Source organism: Bufo gargarizans, chromosome 3 (assembly GCF_014858855.1).
Source record: "Bufo gargarizans isolate SCDJY-AF-19 chromosome 3, ASM1485885v1, whole genome shotgun sequence".
NCBI lineage: Eukaryota > Metazoa > Chordata > Amphibia > Anura > Bufonidae > Bufo > Bufo gargarizans.
In genome coordinates this window covers 420,538,023-420,560,750 of record NC_058082.1, presented here as the reverse complement: position 1 = coordinate 420,560,750, position 22,728 = coordinate 420,538,023, and the positions used below count along the sequence as shown (strand labels likewise).

The 22,728-nt window shown below is 42.4% G+C and overlaps 1 protein-coding gene across 1 annotated transcript; it reads left to right on the top strand.

Moving 5' to 3' along the window:
* The first annotated feature begins 1,434 nt into the window (after positions 1-1,434).
* Positions 1,435-3,669, top strand: LRRN2 (leucine rich repeat neuronal 2). The gene has a single exon (XM_044285713.1). It carries the CDS (start codon positions 1,564-1,566, stop codon positions 3,667-3,669), a length of 2,106 nt encoding a protein of 701 aa, XP_044141648.1. The 5' UTR covers positions 1,435-1,563.
* Positions 3,670-22,728: the final 19,059 nt, after the last annotated feature.

The window sequence follows — 22,728 nt, the reverse complement described above, 5'->3', positions numbered from 1 at the left end:
TTCAGAATTATACCAGCAAATTCTAAAGGAAAATGTCAGGACATCTTTCCGTGAACTGAACCTCAAGAGAAAGTGGTTTATGCAACAAGACATTGACCCTAAGTGCAAAAGTTGTTCTACAAAAGAATGGTGAAAAAAATAAATAAAGGGGGTCATTTATTATCCAGAAATAGATTGAGGCGCAATGGTTAGTTACGCCGCAATCTGCGACTTTTCCCTGCTCACGCCAGGTGTAAAAAAAGTGGGCATGATGTGGGAAGGGGTAATGCCCGACAGGCCGTCTCATTCATAATTTTCTATGCCTGTGTTAGGCGTAGAAAATATAAAACAGCCAGGAAGCTGGCTTACATTTAGACTGTCGCTGGATGCGAGGAAGTTATGTAGAGGCCTGCGCCTCTGCATAACTTCGGTGGATCCACCGCCAGATATAGGGGTTGTTAAGACCGGCCTCTAAAACGTCAGTCTTAATAAATGACCCCCAAAGTTTTTGAACAGTCAAGTCAAAGTCCTGACCTTAATCCAATAGAAGGAACTGAAGTAAGCAGTGATGCTGTTTTGTGCTAAGGAATGGGCTAAAGTTCCTCCAATTGGATGTGTAGATCTAATCAACAATTACTGGAATTGTGTAATTGCAGTTTCACACCAGATACTGAAAGCAAGGGTTCACATACTTTTGCCACTCACAGACTTGTGGTATTGGATCTGACTGTTGACGTGTGACTTTTCACATATATGACTGTTCACATGTGTGACTTTCTGTGAGGATGTTCTGTTATTTACACAAGGACCATGTTACTGTAGCTTTTTAGTACTGTAAATGGGAAGGATGTAGCTAATGAATAGTCAGGTTAACCCTGATCCCAATCATAAAGCTGATTAGAGATTTGTATTCAAATGTATTTTTGCTTCTAAATGACTGTATTAACAATATAAACTACATTTAACACAATAATAGAACTGTATCTTGTAGCCATTTCCACATCTCACAAAGTAAGTTGTTTTCTCTCAGCACTTTCCTTTTGAGGCCAGCACTGTATTTGGCCAAACTGAACATGTCTAATACTTGCTGGTCCGTCACCATGGTGACAAGTGAGAGGCTCTTAGGAAACAAAGGGCCATGGAAGAAAAGACTCAGCTTGTGGGGGCGATGCACAGGGAGAAGGAGATGAAAAATAGAGAAAAAAAAACACTAGGGATGGAGGGAGATAGAAACAAGGAAAGTGCATAAAAGGAAAGAGGTGTGTGAATAGGAAAGGGGCAGGTGGGGAAAATTCGATCATTCTGAAGAAGAAAAGAGGTGATGAAAAGAGGCCATAGATGAAAAAGAAAACATGCAATGTGCTGAATCTGATTTCTGCATTTTTAATTCTAACAATAATCCCTTCTCTCCACAGATCCTATCAAATGTTGGATGTTCTAAATGATGATTTTGCTCTCAAGAGGAAGAGCCCAGCAGCTTGGTGTTCATGATGATAAAAGGGTGGTCTTAGCTGACACTCTAGTCTTCTGGATGAAACTGCTCTCTTATTTTCTGTAAAGAATTCTAATTCATACACTTTATCTATGTGGAGAATGAATTTTGATTACCCCTCTCCTGGCTGCAAGATGAGAGTTCTTGTGGTCAAGTTAATCCTGTTTTGGGCATCCTCAGCTATGGCAGGCATTCCAGCTGTGCCTTGGAAAGTGCAGTGTCCATCACAGTGTGTCTGTCAGATACGTCCCTGGTATACTCCCAGGTCAGCCTACAGAGAGGCCAATACTGTGGACTGCAACGACCTATTTGTCACAGCTGTCCCAAATGCTCTACCAGCTGGGACTCATACACTTCTTCTGCAGAGCAACAATATTGCACATCTGGAGCAAGAAGAACTAGGTTACCTGAAAAACCTGACAGAACTAGATTTGTCTCAGAACAGTTTCTCACATATTAGAGACTTTAATGCCAGGCAACTACCAAACCTTGTAAGCCTCCACCTTGAAGAGAACCAGTTGGAAAACTTGCCAGATCATAGCTTTTCAGGACTTGAAAACCTTGAAGAATTGTACCTTAATCACAATCAACTGAGTGACATATCTCCCCAAGCATTTTCTGGTCTGCAACGTTTACTTCGTCTTCATCTGAACTCAAACCTACTGAAAACACTGAATAACCAGTGGTTTAAAGAAATGCCATCTCTTGAGGTCTTGATGGTTGGCGGCAATAAGGTTAGTTCAATCCTAGACATGAACTTTAAGGCACTTTCCAATTTACGGAGTCTTGTTCTGGCAGGTATGGGGCTTAAGGACATATCAGACTTTGCATTAGAAGGATTACTTAACTTGGAAAGTCTTTCTTTGTATGATAACAAATTAATCAGAGTACCAAAAGGCGCTCTGCAAAGGGTGCCAAGCCTGAAGTTTTTGGATTTGAACAAGAATCCACTGAGCAGAATCCAGCAAAAAGATTTTGAAAATATGGCTCAGTTAAAGGAACTTGGATTAAATAGCATGGAAGAGCTAGTATCTATTGATGAATTGGCTTTAGTGAACCTGCCAGAACTGACCAAGTTAGAAGTAACTAACAATCCTAAGCTTTCTTTCATCCATCCCAGGGCCTTCCAGAAACTGCCACGCATGGAAACGCTAATGTTGAATAACAATGCTCTGAGCTCTTTACACAGAGAAACTGTAGAGTCACTGCCAAACTTGCAGGAAATTGCTATGCATGGAAATCCTCTGAGATGTGATTGCGTTATCCGTTGGGTGAATGCCACAGCCTCACATGTACGCTTTATGGAACCCCAATCAACACTATGTGCCGAGCCTCCAGAATTAAGGCGTACACAGTTAAGATTAGTCCCTTTTCGCGAGATGAGTGATCGTTGTCTTCCCCTTATTCCTGTGCCAAGCTTTTCACCTCGAGTTCGGGCATCCAGTGGACAAAGCATAACCTTACACTGCAGAGCACTTGCTGAGCCAGAGCCACAAATATATTGGGTAACCCCCTCTGGAGAAAGGCTAGGAGTATCTGCAAACTGGGGTGGTTACAAAGTACAAGAAGAAGGCACACTAGAAATACAGGTGGTCTCATCTGCTCATGCTGGAGTATATACCTGTGTAGCACAGAATTTGGTGGGAGCAGATTACAAGAGTGTTCACCTCATGGTCAACCAACTATACCCACCTAGAGACGATCCTGTCCAGCTTAATGTGGGAGAAGTAGGCGAGCGCCATTTATTGCTATCTTGGGTCCCACCACTTAATGCTCTTGGATGCAGCCTGCGGTGGAGTTGCCTAACACCTGGTGCCAGTGTTGAACGTGCAAGGCTTCCTGTCGGTCTGAATTCATACAATGTCACAAGACTACTTCCAGGAGAGGAATGCAGGGTATGCCTACGTGTCTCCATCCTTGGGGGCAGAGTGCGAACGGCATGTGCTAGTGCCAGGACTAGAGAGACTGGCACAGGTTACAAACATAGAGGACAAAAAGCACTAACTGCACTAGCTTTCTGCTCATTGTTGGTGGTGATTGGGTTACTTGCCCGATATCGTCCAGGTGGCAGCTCAGACCCTTCGTCACCATGGTCTCTCTCTGGCAGAGTTATTTACCCTCCAGTTATACACCAATGGAACCAGAATAAAAAAGAGCATTTGTCAGGCATCAATGTGCCAGCTACTCCTTTGTGCTAATAAACATTTGCCTACGTTTCAGAGACTTTCCCAGATAGACTTTGGAGAGTAGTGCCTTGGAAAGGATCCAAAAGTGAGAGAACGTCTTAAAGAACTCAGGCAGATAGGCAAAGAGACAAAGTCAGCATGTGGGCACGGAGATGTTTGTAGAAACAAGTGCTGACTAATACATAAGAACATTTATGTACCTAAAAACACAGTGTACACTCACACAGATGTGTAGTTGCACAAATGAAGAATGCGTCCCTGCTGTACACCTGCAAAGAACAAAAAAATGTAAAATAAAAAAATAACTGAAAATGTACGCAAACATTTTACAAGCATGGAAGGACACGCTCAGTAGATACAGATAGTACTCTTACAGCAAATACACATATTGCATTTTTGTAAAGTGAACAGAAGCCTAATTTCATGTTAAATCAGAAAATTATACAAAAGGTGTATAGTTATGTATATGCTACACAATGCTGTGAATTTGTTGCTGTGCAGTTACCTGCCCTCGAACTTCCGGCTCATTTCCTGGACTCCTGAAGCATCAGGGTCACAATACACTGGGTTATCATTTTGCTAATTTTCTATGACTGAAGTCCAGATATTCTCAGTATACCCATGCAAAACTACTAAAAAACTATACAACAAAACTTGCATTTAAAAAGCAAGGAGGTGTCCCACCGTTTATATCATCTGATTCCAAGAAATGGGGACCATTTGGGATCACCTTTACTTTGATTGTCACTGGATCAGAAAGGAATCTTGGACTTTGTAGTAAAAGGCAGCCAGACTCCTCTTTAAATCCTTTCCCAACTAATATGTACAATCGTGATTGTTATAATAAAGCTCTAAGAAGCAAAAATTACTGGACTGCTGTGTCTGAAATAGTGTCTGTGTGCTCAAAACATTATCACTCTGCTGTCACAAGAACGACACATAGATTTGTAGTCTTCTAGTGTTAGGCTAGTGTCTAATATTTTTCATTTTTTTTAGGGGTTTTTGCATTTTTTGCCTACATTTTGCAGATGTTGCATGGAAGTCTGGTTTATTATTTGATTAAAAAAAATATATAAAACACGTGTAAGGTGAGTTGATATTTGTTTTATAACAGTGAGGCAGTGACCTTCCAAGGAGACATACTTTCCTCAGAATTTTTTTTTTTTTTTTAAATACAAATAATGGCATAAAAAAACTGGCAGGTACAAAAACACACTGGGGAGATTAATCAAAACTGGTGTAAAGGAAAACTGGCTTAATTGCCCTTAGAGACCAATCAGATTCCACCTCTAATCTCTCAGAGCTCCTTCGCAAAATGTCAAGTCAGGCATTTTTGGGGAATTTTATTACATATTCTATACATATTCTTAAGCCTCAATGCTATTAAAAAGACATCTAAACCTTTTTGAAGCCATCTACTGTATTTGCTGCGACTAGCTCCTGTGGCAGCCTATTCCAGAGATTCACAGCCCTTACTGTAAGGGCTGTTTCACACGAGCGGATGCCGTGCGTGTCATCCGCAGCGTGAATGACAGCCAAGCCCCGTTCTGAATAGCAGAGACACGCAGCATTAACATGATTGATAATACTCCGTGCCTCTCTGTGATCTTTTTTACTACAAAATCACGGTGACAACTTTATCTCACTGTGATTTTGTAGTAAAAAGATTACAGAGAGGCACAGAGCATTATCAATCATGTTAATGCTCTGTGTCTCTGCTGTCCGGAGCGGGGCTTGGCTGTCAGTCACGCTGTGGATGACACGCATGGCATCCGCTCGTGTGACACAGCCCTAAAGAATGCTTGTCGCCTCTTATGACTGAATCTTTTTTTCTCCAGGCGTAGGGAGTGGCCCCTTGTTTTTTGAGGTGGTTTAACACAGAATAGCTTCCCTTCATATTTTTTTGTATGGTCCGTTTATATATTTGTACAGGTTAATCATGTCCCCCCTAATGTCTTTTTTCAAGGCTAAACAAATTCAGTCCACTTAATCTTTGCTCATAACTAAGATCTTCCAGGCCCTTTATGAGCTTAGTTGCTCTCCTCTGTACTTTTTCTAACTCCAGGGCATCCTTTTTATGGACTGGTGCCCAGAACTGAACCGTGTATTCCAGTTGAGGCCGCACCAATGCTTTGTATAGTGGTAATATTACATCCCTGGTCCGCGAGTCCATACCTATATTAATACAAGGCAACATTCTGTTGGCCTTAGAGGCAGCTAACTGGCATTGCATGCTGTTATTTAGTCTATGATGTACTAATACACCTAGATCCTTCTCAACGAGTGACTTTCCCAGTTTTACTCCCCCTAGGACATATGCTGCATGCAAATTATTAGCCCCCAGGTGCATAACTTTACATTTATCTATATTGAACCTCATTTGCTAAGTAGAGGCCCAAACAGTCCCATTCTCGATGTCATTAATGAATAGGTTAATAGCGGACCCAGCACAGAACCTTGGGGTATACCACTTATAACTGGGGACCATTACGAGTACGATCATTTGGATACAATCATGAAGCCAATTTTCAATCCAACTACAAATTATAGTTTATAAATCAATAGACCTCAATTTACCCATTAGTCATCCATGTGGGACAGTATCAATTGCCTTTGCAAAGTCCAAAAACACAATATCGACAGCCTTTCCTCTGTCCAAGCTTCTCCTCACCTCTTCATAAAAACAAATCAGGTTAGTATACAGCTTCTGTTCTTAGTAAAATCATGTTGGCTATCACTTATTATATTATTGACAGTTACATAATCCTGTATGTAGTCCCGTAGAAGGCCCTAAAACATTTTTCTCACTGTGGATGTTAAAGGTGTTCTCCGGGAAAGATAAAAATGAAAATACTGAAAAAAAAACATCAAAAACATGTTATAAATAAACTCTTAGATGTCTTTAAATATTTATAATTGCTCCTTTAGTCTAGGGCAGGGGTGGCCAACCTTACCGACACAAAGAGCCAAAAAACAGGAGCAACAATCAGGAGCAACAAGCTATACATTTACACACGAGTCACTGTATTTTTCAGATCACCAATCCTCATCTGACCTTAAAGAAGATCCCCAAACCTCATCAGACCTCCAAATCAGACCCCCAATGCTCGGATCAGGCAACACAAATCAGACTCCCAGTGTCAGACCCTCAGTGCTCAGATCTCGCCCCCCCCCCCATGCTCAGATCTCCCCCTTCTCAGATCTGACCTCCATGCAGTGGCGTGCCTAGGGTGTTCGGCAGCCGGGGCGGGTCCTTTCTCTGGCACCCCCCCCCCCCCCATCAAATACTTAGAAAATATATATTGGACCCCCTCACAGTAGTATTACCCTCATTGTAAAACCTTCACAGTAGTTTTGTACAGATGCGTTCCCACTCACAGTAGTTATGCCCTCTTTGTGCCCCCTTCACAGTAATAATGCCCATTGTGCCCCCTTCACAGTAGTAATGCCCACTGTGACCCTTCACACTAATAATGCCCATTGTGCCCCCTTCACAGTAATAATGCCCATTGTACCCCCTTCACAGTAATAATGCCCATTGTGCTCCTTCAGAGCAATAATGCCCACTGTGCCCCCTTCACAGTAATAATGCTCACTGTGCCCCCTTCGCAGTAATAATGCTCACTGTGCCCCCTTCACAGTAATAATGCCCACTGTGCCCCCTTCACAGTAATAATGCCCACTGTGCCCCCTTCACAGTAATAATGCCCACTGTGTCCCCTTCACAGTAATAATGCCCACTGTGTCCCCTTCACAGTAATAATGCCCACTGTGTCCCCTTAACAGTAATAATGCCCACTGAGCCCCCTTCATTGTAGTAATGCCCTCTGGCTCTGTGCCCCCTCTATAGTAGAAATGCTCATTGTGCCCCCTTCACATTTGTAATGCCCTCTGTGCCCCCTCCATAGTAGTAATGCCCTCTGTGCCCCCAGCTGTTTGAAGAGAGGGCAGCGGTCATATGAGAGCTGCTTTCTCTGTTCTGTTCACCTGCTCGTCGTAGAATTTGCAGTGATGAGCAGGTAAACAGAGCAGAGAAGGCAGCGCTCATACAAAAAAAAAAAAAAAGCAGACAACCCCTTTAAAGACATACTTGGAAAACATTACATACAGCACTACATAACATACAGGGTCATACAGCGCCACATACCTCTTACATCCAGTGACCCTTTTGTAAGTTCAGCAAAATCTTTTGTACTCCCTGAAAGAGTCATATTAGCATCATTTTGATGTTGTAAGTCTCTACACCTCCATCTCCCATAATCGGGGTATGGACGCGGTTGCAAGGTGTCTAAACAACACCCCCTATACCGCGAAATGTAGAGAGTTCATGATTTCTCTTGAGGTTGTGCTCACCTGCAACTATTTCATGTTCCACGACAGTTTTTATGTTCAACTACGGGGGACCGCTATGGGGTCTAATATGGTGCCAAAGTATGCGAATATTTTTATGGCACACATGGAGGAGGAGTACGTCTATGTGAGCCACCGCTTGAAGCATGTCCTGGGGTGGTGGCGCTAAATAGACAATATTTTCCTCCTCTGGACTGACACACCATCGACATTATGCGATTTTAAGGATTTTCTTAATCAAATACATCCAGATGTACAATTTGCATTAGTCTCATCGGATACTGAATTACAATTCCTAGATATGACGGTCAGAAGGATTGATAGCCATCTATACACTGACCTTTTTGTTAAACCCATTGACAAAAATACGTTGCTTAGATATGATAGTAACCACCTTTTCTCTGATGTAGGTATTCGCTTTCCTGCTCTTCGCCTGTTACACCAGATGGTGACTTCTTTCAGCCGCGTCTCATCTCTGCAGAGTTTAACAAACAAACCTCTTATTTTCTTACTTTTCCATCATCCTCGCAACTTCTCAACACCCCATCCAGCCACCCCCAATTCTGTGTCCACTGTGCTCCCCAATACTTTCCTGCAGAAAGTCCCCCTGAAAATACTGGTACCACACAGATTTTAAACCTCAGATCAGACCCCCATTAGACCTCCATGTAAAGACACCGACCCAATATCAGACCTCAGATAAGACCCCCATATAAGACCTCCAGACCCCCATATCTGACCCCATGAGACCTCCAGACCCCCAATAAGACCCCCATACCTCCATCAGACCCCATTAGACCTCTAGACTCCCAAGTCAGACCTCCAGACCCCTAATCAGACCCCCATTAGATCTCCAGACCCCCATTAGACCTCTAGACCCCCAATCACACCCCCATTAGACCTCCAGACCCCCAATCAGACCCCATTAGATCTCCAGACCCCCATCAGACCTCCAGACCCCCAATCACACCTCCATTGGACCTCTAGACCCCCCAGTCAGACCTCCTGACCCCCATTAAACCTCCATATCAGACTGTAAAATAATAAAGTCACTTACCTCTCCTGCCGCCACTCTCCGTGTTCTGGCTGTCTTCTCTTCTCAGGGCCGGTGCTTCAGTCACCTGACCTCCTGCAGCATCAGTTAAGATTGCGCTCTGTACGTCCTGATGCTGCAGGCAGCCAGGACACAGCAGCGCCGGCTCTGAGAAGAGCAAGCAGGAGGAGGGGTAAGTACTGGACAGCGCTCAGAGCGCTTCACTCCCCCTCCTCCTGCAGACTAGTGAGTGCTTCCATTATGGAAGTGCTCACTAGTATTCCCTTTATAAGATGCACTGCATCTTATAAAGGAAAAAGCAATGAGTGCTTCCATTTGTATTGATTGAAGCGCTCATTGCTTCTGTTCTGGCACCCCCTGAGAGCGCTGAGCGCCAGCACCCGCAGTAAACTGCCCCACCCCTGGGCACGCCACTGCCCCCATGATCAGAGCTAACCAACCCCTGCTCAAACAAGACCTCCCATGCTCAGATCAGACCCCTATTGCCCATATCAAGACACCCCATGCTCAGATCAGAACCTCCCATGCTCAGTTCTATAATTTAAAAAAAATCTCTTCCCTCTCCTGATCAGGCACTGGGCTCCTGACACGCTCTCCACTGTGACCTGATGAGCACAACGTCGGGTCATAATGCGTATCTCCCCGTACTACGTTCTCACACTGTGTGCATCAGGACGTAGTGGAGAGTGAGCTGGAGCTGCAAAGTAGCAACAGTGCCCAATCGGGAAAAGAGATCTGAGCACTGGGTGGAGAGTCAGCCGGCCTGACTGCTTCCCGGCTCCACAGCTAGAGCCTCACTTGAAGAGGCAAAGAGCCGAATGCGGCTCAAGAGCCACGGGTTGGCCACCCCTGGTCTAGGGAAGAATCAGTCAAGTATCTAAAACTCCTTTCTGAAGCACAGGGACACAGCGGAGCAGTTATCTCAGCTGTCATCTGCACACAATATACAGCTTCACATTGCTGAGACCGGCAGACTTTACATAGGGCTCTGTGCTCTGCTTTCTGACACCGGCCGTCCTGCAGTGTCACGAGAAGGACAGATTTTATGATCATAAATCAAAGAGCCGCCATTTTCGGGCACTTTCACACTAGCGGCAGGGGACTCCGGCAGGCTGTTCCAGGGGGTGAACAGCCTGTTGGATCCGTCCTGCCCCTAGTTTACGTGTGCCCCCAGACTGCCGCTCCATCCCCAAAATGTTATTTTAGACCACGGGAGTACAGGCCCAAAATATTATGCATTCACTGGACAGAAAAGATCAAGTGATTATATGGCTGGAGGTTTATTAGACGGTCATTGGATATCAATTTTCCTGCAGGCCAGTAGAGTACTGGCCCCAAACATTAGGCATTCACCGGACAGAAAACATCAAGTGATTATGTGGCTGGAGGTATATTAGACGGTCAATGGATATGAATTTTACTGCAGGCCAGTGTAGTACAGGCCCTAAAAATTATTTATTCACCGCACAGAAAAGAACAATTGATAATGTGGCTGGAGGTACATTAGGCAGTCACTGTATAACAATTTTACTGCAGGCCAGTGGACTACAGGCCCCAAAAATTATGCATTCACCGGACAGAAAACATCAAGTGATTATGTAGCTGGAGGTATATTAGATGGTCATTGGATATCAATTTTAATGCAGGCCAGTGTAGTACAGGCCCCAAAAATTATTCATTTAAAGTAAAGAAAAGAACAAGTGATTATGTGGCTCGAGGTATATTAGACGGTCATTGGATATCAATTTTACTGTGGGCCAGTACAAATACATGTATACAGATAGAACCCAATAATGAGTATTTGCTGGAAGCCGGTAAATCAAACCCCTTAATCAATATTTGGTGGAAGCCAGTGTATTGCAGGCCTCAATCAATATTTGTTGTAAGCCAGTATATCAATACCCTGTATCAGTATTTTGTGGAAACAGGTATATAGAACCCAATAATGAGTATTTTCTGGAAGCTGGTATTTCAAACCCCTTAATCAATATTTGGTGGAAGTTGGTGTATCACACCCCACAATCAGTATTTTGTGAAAGCAGGTATATCGCACCCCGTAATCCGTTTTTTGGGGGGCAACAGGTATATCACACCTGTTGCAATTACTTATTCCAATAGCGTTTTTCCCTCTATCTAGCTGCATTATTGCAGCAGAACCGCACACTGCTGCACAATACAAATGCACTATAATATACACTGCTCAAAAAAATAAAGGGAACACTTAAACAACACAATGTAACTCCAAGTCAATCACACTTCTGTGAAATCAAACTGTCCACTTAGGAAGCAACACTGAGTGACAATCAATTTCACATGCTGTTGTGCAAATGGGATAGACAACAGGTGGAAATTATAGGCAATTAGCAAGACACCCCCAATAAAGGAGTGGTTCTGCAGGTGGTGACCACAGACCACCTCAGTTCCTATGCTTCCTGGCTGATGTTTTGGTCACTTTTGAATGCTGGCCGTGCTTTCACTCTAGTGGTAGCATGAGACGGAGTCTAGAACCCACACAAGTGGCTCAGGTAGTACAGCTTATCCAGGATGGCACATCAATGCGAGCTGTGGCAAGAAGGTTTGCTGTGTCTGTTAGCGTAGTGTCCAGAGCATGGAGGCGCTACCAGGAGACAGCCCAGTACATCAGGAGACGTGGAGGAGGCCGTAGGAGGGCAACGACCCAGCACCAGGACCGCTACCTCCGCCTTTGTGCAAGGAGGAACAGGAGGAGCACTGCCAGAGCCCTGCAAAATGACCTCCAGCAGGCCACAAATGTGCATGTGTCTGCTCAAACGGTCAGAAACAGACTCCATGAGGGTGATATGAGGGCCCGACGTCCACAGGTGGGGGTTGTGCTTACAGCCCAACACCGTGCAGGACGTTTTGCATTTGCCAGAGAACACCAAGATTGGCAAATTTTGCCACTGGCGCCCTGTGCTCTTCACAGATGAAAGTAGGTTCACACTGAGCACATGACAGACGTGAAAGAGTCTGGAGACACCGTGGAGAACGTTCTGCTGCCTGCAACATCCTGTCGGGTTGTAATAATTCAATTAAGAATTATTAATTATGGTCATAAAAATTATTTATCATAAAAAAATTAAATTTATAAAAATGTTCATAAATTCTTAAAATCATGACCTGGTGAATTGTAGACAACCTAATTGATACAATTCACATCTGAGGCCGACTATTTCCTCAGATAAATAAGTTCTTTTTGACGTGAGATGACGTTAATGATAAAACATGTAGTTCTGCATTATACAATAATACACAGGTTTATAAAAAATATGCAGATTTATTGGTTACAAGGTTATAAACATATATAAGTAAATAAACACAATGATACATGCAAAGGAATGTATATAGCGTTAATATAAAGCATTACAAGTTTAACAATACATGTGAGTGGAAATAACTTGTCACATTATAACCAAGCTATTATTAGGTTAGGATATCAAAAATATGAACATAATTTATATACATTACTTCTGTTCAGAGAAAATCTCATGATATCAGGACGGGCATGTCTAATCCTAGACATCAATATGGAATGCTAAATACATTCCACCCCCCTCTAACCAACTACACATCACATGACTTCAGGTATGGGCAAATCCATTCAAGGATATAACTTAGAAGAGATAACTGTATCCTTCCGCCCCATCCTGGACTATTTTCACAGATATAACTTTGGTAAGACTATTAAGACAAATGACAGGGATATAGGATCTTTGCTAGACCATATTTTAAATGGAAAGGACTTGAAATAAGTCTTTCCTGTGGGAATCCATCACTTAGCTTGGCGAAGAATGTTCTATCAATATATATATATATGTAAGCAATTATTTAATGCTTTGCTAGATTATGAGTCTTGATTCTTCTGCAGGTAGAATGAAGCCTCACAATATCCTAAAACTACATCTCAATATGGAGATGATCAATTAATTTAATTATGTATTTATTCGCCAATCTAGATGGTATAATTTCACCCACACTATCAAATTAGTCTTAATAAAATGAAATATCATTTTCTGTGTCTCTTACCAAGTTCTAGTAGGAATCTCACTTCTGCTCCTAGGAAAGCTGGGTGGTCCATCATAGCACATCTCACCATGGCTTTCATCTTGATAGACCCCTCTAAAGAGCTTACTTCTCTTTTTTCTCTTTCTTGTGTGTGTCCCCCCTCTGTCAGCCCATACCATCTTTTTATCCTATCTTAGAAAGGGCTTGGCCAAGTTTTATCATTAACTAGTGACCTCACTTTATAATTAATAGAACCTCCCTTTAGGGAAAAATATACCCTAGATCTTTGTTACCCTAACACTAGATGGCACTAGTATTCCATACAAAAATCGAAGCACTCATTTATTTCTCTTATTTATATAATAGCAATAAAATGTAATCTAAGGTTTCAGACAAAACCTTGAGAAGATCTTGAAGAGACAATGAGTTTTATACTTGGTCAACTAACTTGTGTATCCTTAAGTCTTTTGACCAGACTTAATTAAATCAAGATAAATAGGGCTATCTCAATTCATTGTTCTTGGAGGAGACAGGGTTTGTTCATGATCACCTGTGTTCACATTTCTCCATTCAAGGAAAGAAATAATTAATTTGTGTGTTACACCGAGACAGATTTTAAACATACAGGGCTCCCTCCTACATATCTTCTGGCAATGTGACAAAATCAAACCTTTCTGGGACTCGGTTCATGAGACCCTGGCCTCCATTTTTCCCTTTTCCATTCCTAACACACCAGAGTTTTTCTTGCTCTTTCTCTCGGATTTGCCGTTGAATCTGTTTCGGCGGTCCTGTCTACGTCACCTGGTCATAGCGGCTAGGTCTTGTGTCCCTGCGAGGTGGAAGTCTGCCTCTCCTCCCTCCATGGGAATGTGGGTTCAGAGGGTTGAAGAGATTCGGAGAATGGAGGAACTCACGGCATCTTTGCACGGTGGTAACAGAGCTTTTGTTGCTATGTGGTCCCCTTGGTTCACCTTTCAGGACTCTTCGGAGTATCGGAGTCTGCTGGCTTGAGAGTCTCGTTTGGATGCTCCTGTACACTTCTCTTACCCCCCCCCTGCTACCTTACCCTTTATCCCTTAATGTCTCCCTGATGTCCCTGTCCTGTGTCTCCCCCCCCATTCATGTTGTTGTTCATTGAAATTTTCTTTATTTTTATGCTGAGGCCATGTCTTCTTTGGCCCTTTGTTTCTCCTTTTTCTTTTATTCTATATGGTACATATCAGATATGTCACGGTGCTTTAGTGTGACAGTAGGCTGCGTATCAAACATTGTCTTATGTGCTGTAAATGTTGGTGCATTATTAGATTATGCTTATGGTTGACGGTCGGCGCTGGCCCGACTACTATTTTTTGTTGTATGTGATTCAACATGCCATGATTTTGTTTCCTTTGCGAAATAGAAATAAAGAATTTCAAAAAAAAAAAAAAAAAAAAAAAAAAAGATTTTAAACATGACAGAGGAGTTTATACCTCGTTTCTAATCTTAAAACTGAATATATCTATGAGGACTATACTCTTATATATATACTATATATTCAGCACACCTATTAAAATTGATAATATAAAATCAATCTACTCCTATATTGATTAATATAAAAACCACAAAGAAAGATTAGAGTCTTTCTATTCACTAAAATCATCAGAACTCGAATACATTGTCTTATCTAGGCCTTAGGACATCTCCTTCTCACAAAACAGACATAGGTAAACACTTTGGTATATATCGTAAACCTTAGGTTAGCAATTTCAGAGTAAAGGAAAAAAAATCACTCTGCCTTTTAAAATAAGACAAAAATGGTTGTCCCTTAGGCTCATGTCCATACTCTTATATAGGTCTTATAATTATGGACTTTATTCATACCCAATAGTTCTGACAATCCTCCAGCATGACCGGTTTGGCATTGGGTCAGTAATGGTGTGGGGTGGCATTTCTTTGGAGGGCCGCACAGTCCTCCATGTGCTCGCTAGAGGTAGCCTGACTGCCATTAGGTACCGAGATGAGATCCTCAGACCCCTTGTGAGACCATATGCTGGTGCGGTTGGCCCTGGGTTCGTCCTAGTGCAAGACAATGCTAGACCTCATGTGGCTGGAGTGTGTCAGCAGTTCCTGCAAGACGAAGGCATTGATGCTATTGACTGGCCCGCCCGTTCCCCAGACCTGAATCCAATTGAGCACATCATGTCTTGCTCTATCCACCAACGTCACGTTGCACCACAGACTGTCCAGGAGTTGGCAGATGCTTTAGTCCAGGTCTGGGAGGAGATCCCTCAGGAGACCGTCCGCCACCTCATCAGGAGCATGCACAGGCGTTGTAGGGAGGTCATACTAGCACCTGGAGGCCACACACACTACTGAGCCTCATTTTGACTTGTTTTAAGGACATTACATCAAAGTTGGATCAGCCTATAGTGTGTTTTTCCACTTTAATTTTGAGTGTGACTCCAAATCCAGACCTTCATGGGTTGAAAAATTTAATTTCCATTTTTTAAATTTTTGTGTGATTTTGTTGTCAGCACATTCAACTATGTAAAGAACAAAGTATTTAAGAAGAATATTTAATTAATTCAGATATACGATGTGTTATTTTTGTGTTCCCTTTATTTTTTTGAGCAGTGTACTTTCTATTTTAGAAGGTATATTTTAGGTATACAGAGATTAGTGGCTACACCTGCTTGGAAAAGCTATTTCTGCAAAAACACCTGCGCTAGCACACTAATACGATCTGGACAGCACATCTCTGTGTAGCACAATAAAGTGCAGCATCTGTGTCAACAAGCAGGAAGATTTCCTCTCAATGCTGAGCACTGCTACTAGCAGACAAATATGAATAGCCATAGCGCTACAACAGGTAGTACCAGCATTTTCTATAATCAGTCAGTCTAAAAAGGACTGTTTCTCAAAGACTCTCTACTGATTTATACAATTTTTTGGGATACAATCTTTTGGAGTCCATATTGGATTCCTCATTTGATCTTATTTTCATATTTTTATTTTCCATATATTTTTTATTCTCACCTACCACCCCTTACCCCCCCCCCTTTTTTATATATTAATAAAATTTCCATTTGTTTAGTTATATTGCAGTCATATTGTATTTATTCTATACCTTCAAGCATTCCAGACATCAACTATTTATACTGACAACATCCATCCATTCCTAGGTATTGAGTGCCCTCCACATCCACTAACTTTACAGCACTTATATTATAGGTATAGCACACCCCTCTATCATTTTTTAAAATATTTTTTTTTGGGGGGGGGGGGGGGGCAGCAGGTATATCAGTGGCAATTACTTATTCCAAATTGTCCCTCTATCTAGCTGCAGTATTGCAGCAGAACTGCACACAACTGCTGCACAATACAAATGCACTATAATATACTTTCTATGTTAGGAGGTATAAGTATATCACACCCCTCTGTATGTCACATCTATCAATAGCACACCTATACCTGTCCTTAGAAGGACTATTGTGGCCCTATTAGCTAGCGTTTGGTGTCGCTAACAGCCTGTCCCGGCTCCACACAGCAACCTCTCCCTACACTGGCAAAAAAATGAATGTAAAATGGCTGCCAGATCGGGTTTAGTTATAAGGTAGGGGGTATGTCCATGTGCTGAAACGTCTCAATTGGCTGTCCTGTACCACCTGATGGATGTGTAATGGGTCAAAGTTTGGCGCTATGCAAAAAAATATGGCGGTGCGAATATCACCATATGCTCGCATGTTCGGCGAATCGCGAATGAGCAAAGTTCGCCGCAAAACAACTGCAGTGCGAACCGCAAGGCCATCTCTACCCGTCTCATTCACCATTTTTTATGTCTGTTTTAGGTGTAGAAAATGGTCTCATTGAAAGACAGCAAGGAAGCAGTTTTAAATTTAGAACGTTATAAAGTTATGGCGAGGCCAGCGCCTCTTGATAAAGCCCCATAGCTGGCAGAGGATCCGCTGTAGTGTCTAAAACGCTGGTCTTAAAAATGTGTCCCAAAATGTAGGAAAGGTCAGTGCGGCTTATCGGACAAATACTAATGAGCGCTTCTATTATGGAAGCGCTCATTAGTACAAGAGGAACGGGAAACTGTGAATGCAGCGCAACCTGGTCTTCTGCAGGCTCCTCACTCTGTGCTGTGACTTGTGCACAAGGTGAGGACGTCGGCATTCTGTGACCTCACAATATGGGATGCCAGGTCACGGCACAGCTTGGCAGGAAGAGCTCTGGATGTTAGGAGTGGCGGCAGCATCAATAGGAAAGACAATTTTTTTAATGTCTGCTCTGAGCATGGGGGTCTGAATGGGGGTCCTCAGGAACGTGTAGTGCACCTCATAACTCATTGACCTGTTCTGGGCATGCTCTGTGACCTGTGCAGAGGTCAATGTGCAGTGAGGACAAGGTATATGGTCACCCCCACCTCTTATCATTGGTGTGACCCTGTTATTTGAATGTGGCATTACCTTTCCTAGTAACCGTAACCTATCAAAGTCTACCTCTTATCAAATGCATACATTAGAAGGAAGACTACGGAACCAGCTCCCACTTCATTGAGACGCAACTGAACAATGGATGGTACCATTGCCAAGGCAACCATACAACGCCCAGCAAGTATCATGCATGTGTCCTATTCTAAGCAATAGGAGAAACAATGGAGAGACACTGTATACTTCGAAATGCAGGGTTTTTTTTTGTCAGTCATGTTCCCAGTCCTGACCAACACATCTACAGTTAAGCTTCCTGAACATGACCGTATCTGTTTTGCGGTCAGCAAATCTCGGATCTGCATAATATGGATGCAGTCCGTGTGCAATTCGCAAAAAATGCAGATCGAATGTGGACCAAAAATAGTCATCTGCATGAGGCTTTAGTCTGAATGTACTGTGGTCATTAACCTCTTAATGACCAGGCCTGTACTAAAAGGGTTTTGCAGAATCAACATATTGATGGCTTATCCTCAGTAGGTGTCCACATCTTGGCAGCTCCACTAATCAGCTGTTTGAAGGCACTGCAACCTCTTCAATATTTACCCCGACGCCTCTATCTGTGCACCATCTACTTAGATGTGGCTGTTCAGGGTATTGCAGCTTCGTCCTATTCAACAGAAACAGGAGGAAACTGCGATACCCTGTACTGCCGCTACTCTGATTGGCCTAGACCTCAATATGCTGATCCTGGGAAAACAAAGTTATTTTCATTTTTCTTTCAATGCTTTATTTTGCAGGACGAGTTGTATTTTTAAAGGCACTTTTTGGGGTTAGATATAAGTTATTGTATAGCTAGATTTATTTTTGGGAGAAAACACCTCAACTCCATTATTGTGTTTTTTCTGTTGTCTAGGTAGCAGTAAGAATAGCATGCAAACTGTATACTATAAGGTCAGTAGGAATGCTATGGAATTTTTTTATGTTTTAGTCCTTCTGCAGAATAAAAACAGGTTATATGGCAAGTAAGTCATTTTGTGTCACTGTATTCCTGATAGCCATAACTTTTTTTTTCCACATAGCTGTATAAAAGGATGTGTTTTTTTTGTGGCATACATTTTTATTGTTATATTTTTAATATTTTATTCCTTTTATTAAATAATTATATAGACAATAAAACACTACCAACTTCATACACAAAAAATATAATGTCCTTTTCCAAACATAAATATTCCATAATTACCTTTTTCTTTTATTTTCCCATTACATTTTTAAAGGATAAACATACAGTCCACAGTTCTATGTTAACCTAAAACCCATTCCATCACCCCCTCACCTTCCCAAAAAGGATATATTTTTTTTAATATAGAAATGGGGAGAAGGAATGAGCCCCCTACCCTCCCTCTCCTCCCCCCAGATCAAACTTCTATTCGATCTCTTTTATCCATCTCTACCACATCTTAGCAAATTTCCTTTTTTTCCTGTGATTTATAGTATTTTTTCTCACAAGCTATCGAACACGTAGTAGCATAGTATATAAGGCCGAAAAAGACGTTTGTCATCCAGTTCGGCCTGTTATCCTACAAGTTGATACAGAGGAAAGCAAAGAAAAAAGAAAAAAAAAGAAAAAACTTTTCCCTCCTGTCACGGAACCCACCGTGACCTGGGCTCCTGGAGGGGAGCTGATGGCCAGCCTCCTTCCTAGCGACTACGGACCTGAGAATTTGGAGACCCCACTTGTTTGTTTGAAATGGGTGTCTGGGGCCCAGGGATGGATGTTGCGGTGGAGCCTGGCCCTACAGCCATCCAATTTCCCAATTCAACACAGGCTCTGGAAACCCAAGGCCAATGACCATGGACTATCTCGGCAAACAGAACCGAAGAGAGTGACTGTACCCTCATGGACATCCCCAAGTGGACCCGTAGATGGTCTCACCGGGTCTGCCATGGTTTAACTTGGGGGAGCTATGTGACAACATGGTCATCAGTTTGAGTTAAATGTGTACTGGGGTTAGATATGTGTAATTATGTTATGTTGTGTAACTTGTTTCAAAAGACTGTCAGCCCATCGTCCAAATTCTCCACATTTTTGACATTTAAAAACCTTGTTTTTACAACATTTCATTAGTTTAGTCGGGGAATAGTGCAACCAGTGACACAAATTTTTGTGGTCCAATCTATGGGCTGGATTTAAGGAGATTCTCTTTATTTCCAAAAAGATTTTTCCCCAGCCTTCAGGGTCCACAGCATCCACTATCCCCTCCCATTTTTTTTATTTGCAGTAACACCATTTATTTTTTTACTTTGTTGTAATAAGATATTATAAATTGTAGCTATCCTTCTCTTCCCTTCTGTCAACTTAGCAATCTTTTTTAGTCGCTGAGGAAATTCTAATATACCTGTCCTATCTCGCTGACACAATCTAATTGCATGCCTTAGTTGTATATAATCAAAAAAATTCTTTATTCAGAAAACCAAATCCATCCTTAAGTTCTTGAAACCCTATTACTTCACCATTCTTGCAGATCTGTCTAAACCTGTATATCCCATGTTTCAACCAAGGTGTCTTATCTATTGCACTTAATTCCTTTATAAAGGCATTATTCCATAACAGGGTATCTTCATGTATCTCTATATCATCCCAAAAATCTTTGACTGTCATCCATGTTTTATACATCAACTTCATTGTTGGAGAGCTCTTAAGTTGTTCTTGTAGATGGATACCTGCCATATCCCACTATTTAAAGAGGACCTTTTATCAGTTTTGACATAGGCTAATTATGGTATCACCTTGTAGGGCAGCCCCCACTGATGCCATGGGTGTATTATTATTTTTTTTAAAGGGAGTCTGTCAGCAGATTTACCCCTTTTTAACAGTTGCCATTCCGCTGTAGCTGCAAAACAGATGATTAACACAGTACCTTTATATGCTTTGGTGGACTTTTAAATATGCCAAAAACGAACTTTGAGGGCTCGCAAGTGCCCAGGGCGGAGTCCACCGGGTTGGAGCCCAGGCAGCTCTGCCTCTTCGGCTCTTATCCCCGCCCAGCCTCCTCCTCCTCTGCTCGCCTATCTGTTGTCTCTCCCCCTCAGCGAGATCCCGCGCCGATGCGATAACTTCCTTGGCCGGGGCATGCGCAATGCCATGCCCATTGCTGACACGGCATCGCAGTAGCTTATGCGCATGCCCCAACCAAGGAAGTCATCGCGTCGGCGCGGGATCTCGCTGAGGGGGAGAGACAACAGATAGGCGAGCAGAGGAGGAGGCTGGGCGGGGATAAGAGCCGAAGAGGCAGAGCTGCCTGGCTCCAACCCGGTGGACTCCGCCCTGGGCACTTGCGAGCCCTCAAAGTTCGTTTTTGGCATATTTAAAAGTCCACCAAAGCATATAAAGGTACTGTGTTAATCATCTGTTTTGCAGCTACAGCGGAATGGCAACTGTTAAAAAGGGGTAAATCTGCTGACAGACTCCCTTTAAAACCTCCCCCCATTTATCCGCTGTGGCCCCCCCACCCGATGATTTGGCACGCTGTATCCTAATGAGCTGTAACTTTGGAATGGGGCGGAGTCGCAGTCTTCTGCTGTAGGCGTCTCATTCTCCCTGGCTGTGAGCGGTCCGCTGATTGGATCGCGGTCACTGCCAGGGAGAAGGAATCTCGCTCCTCCCTGGCTGTGGAGCGGTCTGCTCTGATTGGATCGCGCTCACAGCCAGGGAGAAGAAGCCCACAGCAGAAGACTGCGTCTCCGCCCCGTTGCGAAGTTACAGCTCATTACAATACAGCGTGCCAAAATATCAGGGGACCACTGCAGACGAACGGTGGGGGATTGGCGTGTTTGAAAAACAAAACAAAAAAAACCACCCATAACATCAGTGAGGACTGCCCTACACGGTAATACCATAATTAGCCTATGTCAAAACTGATGAAAGGTCATCTTTAATCTATTTTTATCCGTAGTTCTTATGAGTAACTGTAAAAGTTGTAGTCTCATTCTGGGTCTCTGCCCCCTCCAAATCAACTCACAAAATAAACTCTAGAATTTTCACAATCTTCTTTGCTATGTCTGTCTATCGGCGAGTTCCATAATAAAGTATCATAGGAAGTAGACACATTTTAAGGATATTCTACCTGCCATTGAAAGGGGCAGTTTTTTCCATACCCGTATCTTATCTCTGACTTTATTTATTAGAGGTATTACATTTAGTTTTATGTAGTCCTTAGGGCGACACGATACCTTTACACCTAAATACTTGACACATTTACCCACCTTTTTAATCTCCAGGAGCCCTGGGACAGTCTCCTAGTGGGTCCAAGGGCATACAAGCCAACTTGTACCAGTTTATATTTGAACCTGCTCGTTTCCCATAACTTTCAAACACCTCAAATATACATGTCAAGAGAATCATGAGACCCCACAAGTAACATCAAATGATCTGCATGATTCCTAAACTTGAACCCTATTATCTCTTTATCTGGTCTTAGAGAAGCAAGGGGTTCCAATGCAATAGCAATTACTCCTCTCTGAATTTCAAAAGAATCTGACCCCTCACCATTTACAATTACTCTTTTACATCCGTATATAAAAGTTTGATCCATTAAATAATTATTCCCAAACCCCATTTTAGCAACCAAAAACAGCCATTCTATTGTGTCAAAAGCTTTCGATGCATCTATTGATACCACTAGTCACTATTGATTTCACGTGCATATTTAAAAAAAACATCTCCTGATATTATCCGATGTAGATTTTCCAGGCATAAATCCAGTTTGGTCCTCATGGATAAGTGTTGATATGACCCCTCTTAATCTAGTTGCCAATACCTTGACTAGAAGTTTATGATCTGTATTTATCAAAAATATAGGACGATATGAGTCCATTAATTTAGGATTTTTATCAGGTTTCAATATTAATGTTATCAATGCTTCGCGTAATGTATCTGGCAATATTTTGTTATCCCTGAGGCATTCCATATTTCCAACAATTTAGGCATTAATACTTTATATGTGTCATATACCTCAAAGGGGAAACCATCCAACCCTGGAGACTTATTCTTAGCAATGGAATTGAGCACCTTACCCATTTCTAATGGATTAATTGGGGCTTCTAACATTTTTCTGTTCTTTAGTGAATGGTTTCATTTCAATACGTTCCAAGAACCCATTTATTTCCTCCATTCCATCATGTAATCTACTTTTATATATTTCTTCAAAATATCTCCCCGATAACCATTTTATC